At 55.1% G+C, this 11,278-nt stretch overlaps 1 protein-coding gene across 3 annotated transcripts in view; it reads left to right on the top strand.

Annotated features, from left to right (window-relative positions):
* Nucleotides 1–410: 410 nt before the first annotated feature.
* Nucleotides 411–11,278, top strand: part of EPHA10 (EPH receptor A10) — a 44,597-nt gene continuing 33,729 nt past the window's right edge. For all 3 annotated transcript variants that reach the window (XR_008746624.1, XM_055800375.1, XM_055800376.1), the window contains exons 1-3: nucleotides 411–525; nucleotides 1,588–1,652; nucleotides 2,946–3,615. Coding sequence is in view for 2 of the 3 variants with exons in the window: in XM_055800375.1 (XP_055656350.1) it covers nucleotides 423–525; nucleotides 1,588–1,652; nucleotides 2,946–3,615 (838 nt within the window). In the remaining variant the exon portion in view is untranslated. The remainder of the gene's footprint in view (nucleotides 526–1,587; nucleotides 1,653–2,945; nucleotides 3,616–11,278) is intronic.

Genomic DNA, 11,278 nt, shown 5'->3' with positions numbered 1-11,278 from the left:
CAGCATTGTTAATTATGGCTGTGACCACAAGGCTGCTGCTCCTCAGCATCAGCAAGGGCTGTCTGTGCCCTTTGGCTTCCATGGGGAGGGCAGTGCCTGCCCTCGGCAGCGGTACCGGGCAGCCCAAGGCTCTGCTCCGCCGGACTCAGCCTGTTCCGGCAGGTGCCTGCCCCACCGACCGGGCCAACAGGCACGGCGGGTCAGGGATTGAGCTGCGGCTGCCATCAGTAGGCTTCAGAGTGAACGGCGCCCCCACGCCCGCACTCGCCCCGCCCCTTTCTAGAGGCCACCGCCGATAGGCTGCGCGGGCCAAGGCCACGCCCCAGCGGCGGCTGGCGGCGGCGATTGGCTGCGCGGGGCAGGGGCGGGGCGCGGCGGCCGGAGCGCGGCGGCGGCGCGGGGCGCGCGGAGTCGGCGGCGCCATGGCGACGGCGCGCGGCGGCGGCGGCTTCCCTCGGGCGCTGCCGCTGCTGCTGCCGCTGCTACTGCTGCTGCTGCTGCTGCCCCGCGCCGCCGCCGAGCAGGGTGAGCCGGGGCGCGGACCGGGCGAGCGGAGCGGCGTGGCCGCGGCGCCCGGTGCACCGGCGCTCCTGGCTTCGGCGTGTTCCCCGGTGCTCCGGCACTCGCACCGTGCCCGGCGGCCTTGGTGCCGCGGCACCGGCTCCGGCGTCGGTCGCCCGCAGCGGGCCGGGCTGCGCGGTACCGTGCCCGGCGGCGTCCGGAGGAACCGGAGCGGTTCGGTGGCAGGGCCGGCGGCTCCGCTCCGGTGCCGGCGGGTCGGGTCCGGGCGCGGTTCCCCGTCCTGCTCCGGTGTCGCCTCGGGCGCGGTGGCTCCGCGGCGTGGACAGGACGGGCGGGGGCGGCGCGGCGGGTCCCCGCGGGGTGGCCGGAACGAGCCCCAGCGGTGCCCGCTGCCCGCGCAGCGCTGCCGGTACCGGACCGGGCTGCCGGCGGGGCCGTGGCGGGGGGGGCTGCTCCGCACCCCCGGGCCGGAGCTGGGCGCCGGGTGGAGCGGCCGGAGCCCGGCGGCAGTCCCGGGGCTGCCCGCTGCCGGCTGGCTGCGCGGGGTGCGAGCGCCAGCGTGTGAAACGCCGCCTCCCGCCCAACGGAACGAGCCCTTTCGTAGAAATCGGACGCTGGCTTCCGAGGAAATTCCCGTTTCAAAGCAGCCGCCAGTAGCTGTCAGTTCCAGGGTGCGCACGCTGCGGGCACGGCAGTTGCAGCGCTGGCCGGGGTGTTGGGATTGTCCTGCGGAGTCCCTGGGGAAAGGCTGCAGCCCGCCCTGGGTGCACCCGTTAGCTCGGGGTGCTCCTGGCGTAGCTGCGCCCTCGGCGCTGGGTGCCCAGCCCAGGGCCCTGCAGCGTCGGGCCTGCCGGGTGCGGGGTGCGGTGCTGGCGCGATGGCCGGTGGCGCTGGGGTGGGAGCTGGGGTGGGAGCTGCTCCCTGCGCTCTGGGACCGGACCCACTGCTCCGGCATGTGGGGAGCGATGCGCCGTGCTGAGCTTCCCGACGGCTGGGCCAGGTCGATATTTACTGCTGTGTCCCGGGTTGGTGTCTTTGCTCTCTAGCATCTTGTCTTCCCTGCAGTTGTCCTGCTGGACTCGAAGGAATCGCAAGCAGAGCTGGGCTGGACCTCACACCCATCAAATGGGGTAAGTGCGGAGGTGGGATGTCCCTCTGTGCAGCTGGAGGGGGGCTGCCTTCTGGTGCTCAGCAGTATTTAAAGTCTTGCAGCATGAGCACCCTGCTCGCGTGGAGCCAGTGGAGGGGGCTGGCAGGTGCGGGGTCTCCTCAAGCTGGGGGTGGAGGGGCAGCTTGGCTAGAGCTGTCACGTTGATCAGCGCTGGGCACCCCTGGGCTCACAGCGAGGAGCAAAGTGCTGGTTGGGTGAGGGGTACAGCCCACATGCGATGCTGCCTCAAAATGAATTTTACACTCCTGTAACAAGCAAATAAACACCGAGCAGTTTGGGATTTGTATTGTCATGTGCACGCCAGCACGAGCGCCTGGGGATCAGCTCAGCTCTTGGAAGGGGGCCGCGGCTGGGCTGGGATCGTTGGGAGCTCTGCATCACATCGGGTCGGTCTATAGCTGCTTTCAGGAGAGTGTGTCAGGAAACTCAGAGTTCTGTTCCTTGCTGCTTTGGGTTTATTTTCCAGAATGGAAGCAAAGTGTTCAGAGGGAATAGCGGTAGAACCTGGACTCATCTGTGTTGGCCAGCTGTTAGTCTGCAGAAGAAACTTAGTTTTGTGTACGTTTGGCAATCTTGCGTAAATTTACCCCCAGAAAGAATTGCTTTGGGAAGTTGCCAGGTCATCCTTAAGGCTGTAAGGGTTGAATCATCATTTCACTAATCAGAATCTCTGCTGGTAAGTTTGGGGAAACACTGTCTCGCTTGCAGGGGATTTGTCCTGTTCCAGCTAAAACCTCTCCTGACGGAGAAGTTGCTGCTGCTCATGAAGGTATTTGTCCTTGCGTGATGGTGTGAACTGGCATCACGCCTCCTTGGCCATCTTTGACTTCTCTGGGTAGCCCAGCCCCGTCTGGCTGTGTGGCAATGCCGTGCAGATGCACCTTCCCAGGGACAGAAAATCCGAGGAGCCTGTGGGAGATAATGGCTCTGGGTGCTCAGCCAAGGATGGGTCCAGTTTCATGTTAGGCTGTTCTAGAAGGTCTGATGCCAGTGCCCCGTTTCTGGTTGTTTCTCTGTGATTGTACCTTTGCAGAGAGCTCGGGTATATAGGTGGTCCAGCAGCACCGCTGGGTTACTACAGGTTGTGGTTTTGGTGGGCTGAGGACTTTGAGTGCCTACAGTGTAAATGGTCTGTGGGGGGAGAGGCTTGTGGCGCTGGTATTTATACTGATCGCTTTGTTTCTGCCGGGGCAGCTGGCTCTTGCTCATGGCAGCTCCTGAGCTGTTACAGCCCTTTGTGTTCTTTCCCCAGTGGGAAGAAATCAGTGGCGTGGATGAGAATTACAAGCCGATTCGCACGTACCAGGTCTGCAATGTCATGGAGCCGAACCAGAACAACTGGCTGCAGACGGGCTGGATTGCCAGGCGGGATGGCCAGAGGATCTTCATTGAGCTGAAGTTCACCCTGCGGGACTGCAACAGCATCCCTGGCGTGACGGGCACCTGCAAGGAGACTTTCAATCTGTATTACGTTGAGTCAGACTCTGACCTGGGCCGTAGCGTCCGTGAGAGCAAGCACACCAAGATCGACACCATTGCTGCTGATGAGAGCTTCACACAGGGGGACCTGGGTGAGCGTAAGATGAAGCTGAACACCGAGCTGAGGGAGATTGGGCACCTGAGCAAGAGAGGCTTCCACCTGGGCTTCCAGGATGTGGGCGCCTGCGTGGCGCTGGTCTCCGTGCGGGTCTATTACAAGAAGTGCCTTGCCACTGTGCAGAACCTGGCCGTGTTCCCAGACACGGTGGCGGAGACGGCCTTCGCGACTTTGGTGGAAGTTAAGGGCACTTGTGTTGCTCACGCCGAAGTGGATGTGGATAACCCCCCCCGGATGCACTGCAGTGCGGAGGGCGAGTGGCTGGTCCCCATAGGCAAATGCACGTGCGGTCCCGGCTTTGAGGAGAAGGACGGGGGATGCAGAGGTAAAAGTGGCCGTCGGTGTCCTCCGGCAGTTTTTCTCTATGTCAGTCCGTGCTGCCAGACTGCTCCGGTCTGCATGGTGCCTGAGCACAGCTCAGGCGAGTGGAATTGCCTTTTGTCAGCAATATGATTCTTTAAGTTGATTGCAGCTCCCCAGCTAACAGCCAGACTTTAATCTGAAGGGTGGCAACCGGGTAAATGGGTGCGTTGCCAGTAGCTGCTCAGCAGCACGGTGTTGGCTGGGCAGATGTGTCAGAGCTCTGAGCACCGTCAGGCATTTTCCACAGCTTTATCTGTAACTATAAAATTACTCTAGAACATTAATGTCCCCGTTGTCATGCTTTAGACACAATAATTTGATGACTTTACAGCTTGCAAGGTTACGTCTAATGACAGCAGTAAAAATGGATATAACCTCTACCTTCATGGGTATCCCTCTAATGAACCTGGTGCCCACTAAGGAAAGTGGTGACCACTTTGCTCTCGCTTTCAGAGCCAGGCATGGGATCAGCCCCACGGTCTGATCCACGGTGTGGGAGCCTCTGAAGAGGGAGGCGCCGGGCTCCTACCTCCTCCCGGGCACCATCCTGCTTCGGGCCATGGCCAGGACCTCGTCCCAGCTCAGCGTGGTCTTGACTGCCTGTGCACCGGGTCTGGTGCCAGCACAGGCGGCAGTGGTGCCGGGTGAGCGGGGCTGTGGCATGGGGTTTTGGTGTGCACCTCCTGTCCCCAGAACAGCGGTTCCTCCGTCCCTCAGCACGGGGGCTTTGCTTCTCTCAAAGGTGTAATTTGCTATCGATTATTAACTGGCAGCATCTGTGGCTGCCCTGTTAGCAGAGCTCCTCTGGGGCAGAGGAGGGATCTGACCACCAGCTGGGATGTGTGAGGGGAGATGTTTTCTCCAGTAAGATACGCCTGGAAAGACCCTTTGCTGCCTGTGCCTGGTGTCCAGCTGATACCTTGGACCTCTACTTTTTCGCCTGGTAGAAAACAGATGCAGAGCAAAACAGCTAAATACGTCCCAAACAGGTGCAGTTCCCCCATGTTCGAGGCGCATGGTTCGGTTGGAGAGCGAGTTTTTCCCAAGGAATCCTGTCTGCCCTTCAGGAGCTACTTGAGGCTTGCCAGGTTTACGTTGTGCCCACTGTGCTGCCTTCCTCCAGGAGGTAGGAAACCTTTCCTGGTGCTCCGGGTAGTAGCTATTTGCTCGGTGCCCTCCTCAAGAAGACCTTATTATGACTATCGAATTGAAATCTTAGCGCTGTTCATTGCTTCAGTGGCTGCATGGCAGCTCGCCATGCTTTCCCCATCTGTTTGGAGTGGGAATTTACATAGCGAGTCCCAGAAGGCTTTCGCTAATGTTTCAGGTTTCTCTGTGTTGAGTTTAAATAATTCATATTCTCTAAGGAAAAATATTTGAAGTAATTTAATGGACGTAATTAAGTTTTCCCCCCCCTCACAGAAAGCAGGTCATTAGTCACTCTCTGTGGAGCAGTGTCTGATGTCTGGTCAAATATCAGAAAACAGTTTTTAAGGGTTGGAAGTTTTTGGTTTGTTTTAGAGCCCTGCATTAGCATAGTGCTAAGTGAGTAACTTTAAAAGCTTTCTGATGAAAGCGTTCAAGGCTGTAGAAATTATTCAACAAGAGAAAAGTCCTAGAGCTGGAGGCAGGTAAATGCGGTGGGAGTTCGGGGATGTTCAAAGAGCCAGGTGACGGCACAGCAGATGTGACATTGGTGGCTTTGGGGGGCTCAGTGGGTGCAAGTCCACTGGATCCTCCTTGCCTATGAAACTTCTTTGCCACAGTCTGTCACATTCTGGTGGCCATGAGAGGTTGGACCCTGAGTTTGTTTGAGGACTGGCCACTGTGGGGAGCGGGGGCAGCCTGGGGACCGACCCCCGCAGCCAGTGCTGCGGGCAGCTGGTGGTTCTCCAGGCTGTCTCAGGTGCTGCTTTGCAGCTGCTGGCCCTCGCCCTCATCCTTTGATCTCTGAGGACTTTCTGGCTGCGCCTGCAGCGTGGAACGTGCTGGTGTCTGAGATCAGTCGCCCGTTCACCCCACGGACTGCTGGGGTGGCATGTGCTCGGTGATCCCAGGGGACCTGGCTGCCAGCCGGGTCCGGGATGGATCCAGGGTGGTGCTTAGGGCCAAGTGCGTGGTGCAACTTCTTGGGTTGAAATCACAAGGAAATGGGGCAGCAGAAGCCATGAAGTTTCCCTAGGCCATCCCGTGGCTGGGCGCTGCCCGGTGTCGGTGTGCTCTGAAGCCAGGGTACACAGTGGTCCCTCCGTGGGGACCAGCCAGTGCTCCACTCACTGGGCAGATGGGGGCTGCTCTGACCCCAGCCCGGCTGGCTGCGGTGGGGGGCTTGGCCGCTGCTGGCACCCCTGGTGTGGGGCTGGGATGGGTGGCAGCGCCGGTGGTGGCCACGGTGCTACTGGGAGGTGTGGGAGGTGCCAGCTTCCCTGCAGCGGGAGCGAGCTTTATTTTCCGCTGAACTGGTGAAGCTGTTTGAACTAAATCACAAAGCCAGCATCCCTGCAACCGTGATTTAAGTGCTGAAATCATCCTGCCGCTGAGAGAACACTTGTACCCTTGCACTGAAATTAGGAGAGATGGAAAAAGACTAATAGGATTTACGGCTCTGCTAATTACTGCTGCAAGAAAGCTGAGCCTTCCGACTGTCCGGCTTTCTATGTCGCACCACTTCTCTGAAGATGCCCCAGCATACCTGACAGGCTTCCGTGGGCTTGCACGTTTCTGATGAATCATTTCAGCGATCTTTGAAATGCAGCCATCTCTAGGCTGGAGCCGAGCAGCTTTAGCATCTGTTTAACATCTACTCTCCAATAAGAGGAGAGGCTCTGTCACTGTAAATACATTTAGACTGCCTTTCTTCCCTAATATATATCTGTAGCCAGATGCTGGTCTGCACTTATACAGATCTTAAAGCCTATTTCCAGCAGATGCACGGCAGGCGAGTGAGGAGTCCTGTTGCACTGTGGATGATCACCTGTCCATCCTTATTTTGTTTTCAGTAGGCTTCTCAGCGCTCATGTCTTTTTACTTTTAATTTCACCAGGCATGAACCGTAGCCCCTTCATGCCATTTACTTTGTGGTGCATTGCAATAGCTTTTGTGTAAATGAAACGGCGATGTGGAGGGTCTGCCTGACGTTTGCTGTAAAGTTGTCTCTTTCTGCTTCATCTTTTCCATCCAATCCCTTGTAATATCTGCAAGGAGAATTTCAACAAAGCCCAAGGTTAATATTTACCAGCCAGATTTGCTGCAAATGAGACAACTTCAACCAGACGTTGAATTAATATGATAGAGACCAGTTTCCAAAAATAGCTGTCAGCCACTCTTCTTTGACAGATACGTAAATTTGTGCTCTAGCTAAATTTCCTTCTCAATTTATTTCCTTCCACTTTTGACAGCAGTGGCAGGAGCTGGCTCTGCGCTGCATTGTGCTGGGAAAATGTCCCATGCTCTGCTGTCCTTCACCAGGACAGGACGGCCTGGCACCGCGGTCGTTCTGGTAGATGATGGTCTAATTAGCGGGCTGTATCCCTTGCCTACACAGGAGTGACACTACTGAAACCAGTTTTAGGGACAAAATAGTTTCTAGTGCTCTGTCAGGATTTTTAAGCAGCATTTTAAAGTGAATTTTCAGGGAAGGGGACCTTGCACAAGGGGTCACATCAGCGACTTGCTGTCTTGCCCGTGGGCGTATGGAGCAGCTGCTGATGGCCGCAGTGGCTGTTTGAAAAGGGGAATAAAAGAAGTTCCTCCCCATGTTCTGCATTAGTTTGGATTTTTGAGCAGCATGTCAGATGCAACATTCCATGGACAGGACACGAGGAAGATATACTGTATCTCGCTGAGGGAGAAATCTCAGGAAAATAATAGCCCCTGGTTTTGTTCTTTTGCACCTTTGCTTATAAAGCATGTTGGTCTTCTGGGCTCTCCTGAAATGATACTTCAAGGATAGAGAGGGGAAAGGAGTTGCTGTTGCAGGATTTTTCCTTTTCCCACCCCTTTCCTGTAGGTTTGTGATAAACCAGCAGAAGTTACCAGGCTCGGCAGGGCAGATTTGCATGCTTCATCCCACTGTGTCATTTCTGTGTTCCATCCTGGACGTTTCTCTCGCACAGATAACCTGTCGGCTGCTCTGCCCATTTGCTTACGTGGAAATGGGACTTTTTGAGGGCTGGAGGTGAGTCTTCCCTTGTAGCCTTTCCCGGCAGGGCGAAGGCACACTCTGGGGCAGGCTGCAGCACGTGGGGCTGTTGGTGCAAGCCTGCACCTCTGTGTCTGCCCTTTTTCCTCCGGCTGCAGTGGGCTGGCCTCGCTCTGTGCTGGGATCATCCCTGGTAATGGCTGCATGAAGGACTTTGGGGGCTTTACAAGGTGAGCTGGCCTGGCTGCTGGTCTTGAACCATAGGGATAAGATGAAAGGCGCAAGTCAACACTAATTAGAAGAGAGCAGTCTTTGCTAATGGTATCTGCTAGTGATGTAGAATGTAATGCACGCCTGACGCTGCAGTGGGCCAGAAATGGCTTCTCTGATCTACTGTAGGATTCATCAGTGGTCTGCTGAAAAATGAAGGACACCAGACCTCAAGTCTGCTCTGCTCATCAGGCTGGGGTGCGTTATTAATGGCTGTAATTGCCTGATGAATCTAACGCTGTGTGTAGTGTAATTACGGTTTATGGCAGCTTATAATTGTTACTTGTAATGAGGAGACAAGATTTGTGACAGCACAGCCTGGATTCCGATGTGGCCCTTTGTTGTTGCTGTTTTCCTAAGCCGTTTGCAGCCCCCTCCCCAGTAATTCCCTAAAGATCCGTGCCTGTGCGGTGGCTGCTAGCTGGGCTACTCCCTGCTCCCTGCTCTGCCTGCCGTGGCCGGGCTCTCGGGCACTGCAGGTCTCCCCGGCATCGGCTCTGCGGGTGTTTATCCTCCTCCCAGAGCTCTCCAGTGACGCCTTTGCTGCCTGCCCGGGCAGCCCGTCCGGGCACCTTGCTCTCCCTGTGTCTGACACAAATTGCCCTTGCAGTCACTTCAGCTTAGAGCCGCTTGTCCCGGCACCAGCAAGCAGCGAGAACGCGTCTCTCGTAGCAGATCGTGCCTTGCTACAGATATCTCGGGGAAGTCTTTTTCTTTCCTGTGCTTGGCTTCTTGAATAGTAGGGGAACAAATGGATAAGCAAAGCCCTTTGAGAAGATCATCCTGTCTGTTGTGAGTAGTAGGTTTGTGGAGAAAAACACAGCTGCAAATACTGTGAAATAGAGTAGTTTCTTCAGTGCTGCCAGACATTACTTGGGCATAAATTTGGTCAATGCTTTGAGCAAATTTAAAGGGAAGTTTTTCTGTAAAAAAGAGAGTTTGGATAAAGTCCTTGATTTTTATTTTCCAAAGAGAAGTGCTACAACAGAGAAAGTACTTGCTTTTTTAAAAAAACCCCACCAGTCTTTCCATTTGTGTTCTGCTGTACCTTCCCTTTTAGTGCATGCCTTTTTGCTGCTGAGCATCACAGCGGAGCGTGGGGAGAGGGGTTGCTCTGGTGTTGGACCCACTCATTTGACGCTCGTTCATTGAGGCTGCCAGGAGGAATGCCTTTGCCTGGCTACTGATGTTGGCGTTGGTCTCTCCCCTTCCTTGGGAGAGGGAAATGCTGTCTGTGTGGGGAGGCAAGCATGGATGCAGGCAGAGACGGGGCTGCGCTGAAGGCAGGAGATGCAGGATGCTTGGGTGGAGCATCCTGGGAAGTTTGTGCTTCGGGAGCCGGCAGTGTGCAGGGTGGGGGTCCTGTGGGGCCATGGGCAGCACTTGGCAGCACCCTCCTGCCTGCGCTGCGCTGCCAGGCTGGGCTGGTGCCTCCCGGAGGTGACGGTGCCTTTCCTTCCCGCCGTGAGTTTGCAGGTGTTGACTTGAAAAAAAGGAAAAAAAGAATCCCAAAGCTGTGGCCTGGCCCTGAGAGCTCGTGGCACCATCTTTCTCTTAATGACAGCGAGCTGCGAGCGAGACTTGTGTCCTTGTAAGCCTCAAGGGCTGTGTGGCTGCCTTGTGCATCGGCCACGTTTGCTGCGAGCGGCCGGCGGGCGGTGATGCTTCTGCTGCAGCTGGCTTGGCAGGATGGGTGGGAGCAGTCGTGGGGTGCTGTGCTCCCTGCAGGCTGGGGGGAGCCCCGGGGTGGAGGTGCCAGACCTTACACCAACCTGAGTCCCTCCTGTTGTACTGGGAATCAGCCACTTCTGTAGCAGAGGAGGATGGAAAGCATCTGAGGACCATATGAGCTGGAGATGCCCTGAGCAGGCTGTCTCCTGGAAGATGTTTTTGGAAATCAAGTTCATGTGTGCTCAGCGGGGCCAGGGCTCGCTCTCACTGAGCAAAAGTTTGGGGCAGGGGTGGGAAGTGGTATTGGTAAGATAATCCCCTGGACATCGCGTGTGTCCCATCAAGGCATCGTGTCACTACAGTGTCCTTAGCTGGAAAATAAATTGTTCAATTGGAAGTTAGAGAAATTTAGAATAATAAATCACATTATTTTGTCATTTAGTGCAAAGATACATCCTGAAGCCTAAGGTCTGCTTTTCTCTTTAAATAGAAAGAAGGTGAATCCAAATGTACAGCGCTTGGGGCTTTTTATTTGTTTCATCTTTTATACATTAGCTTACAAACCTGTATGTGCTTCTGGAGTTTATTTTATCTTCTGACTGATGCTTGAGTATTATGCATAATAAGTTTATTTTTTCTCCTGGGATTTGGTAAGTTGCATAAAGCACCAGGTTTTACTTTCATCATTGATGCAGCCACCGGCATCCCACAGACAGATGCTGTGCTTGAGGGGCCGGTGCTGATGCGCAGGTTTAGCAGCACTTGTCAGGGCTGGAGCCGGGCACGTGGTGGCTGTGCTGAGTGGTAATGGGATGGGAAAGGGGGGCTACGCATCGGGTGGGGGCTGTGGGAGTGAATCTGTGCCTGTTGCTGCAGGAATAATCACTGAGGGAATTTATACTTGAGTATCCTTTCTGAATTACCAGTTGGCTTTCTCTTCTTGGGTCTTGTGTTCCAGCAGGACGTGGCTGGAGCACCTTTGTGACCTCGGAGAAGTGAAGTTTGAAGGTGTGGAGAGCTTTGTGCCAAATGGATTTGGAGCATCTGCCTCCCTCTGCCCATTAGCGGTAGCTCCGTGGTAGCTGTAATGCCTTATGGTAGATGCTGCTTTCCATCAGTCACGCGTACGGAACACCCATGTAAAATATGCTTTCTCTTCAGTCTCTTTTTGGAGTAATGATCAAGTTTGGAGATATTTATTGTTCAGGATTGCGTATTATATTGCTATTCTACAGTGTGTCTGAAATAATTATGGCTATGGAAATTGTGGCAGAGCCAGACACAAATTACTCGATGACACTTAATTTTAGAGCAAACTACTCAGAAAATTGCCAGCATCACAATTCGTTTGCAGAATTCTTGTCAGGCTTGAGGTGATAGATACCTGGCTGTGAGATGGACATGCTGGTTATTCTGCTGAAATACAGGGAGAAACATCTCTTGTCCCCATGGCTGAGGGAGTTTGTGTGAGATAAAGCACTTGGCAGGAGCAGGGTGAGTTGGAGGCGCAGGTCGGTCAGTCCTTTGCGGGGAATCGGTTGGT

The sequence above is a fragment of the Falco peregrinus genome, chromosome 3 (assembly GCF_023634155.1).
Source record: "Falco peregrinus isolate bFalPer1 chromosome 3, bFalPer1.pri, whole genome shotgun sequence".
Lineage (NCBI taxonomy): Eukaryota > Metazoa > Chordata > Aves > Falconiformes > Falconidae > Falco > Falco peregrinus.
The sequence above is the reverse complement of the archived record's forward strand: the minus strand, read 5'-3'. Positions and strand labels throughout refer to the sequence as shown.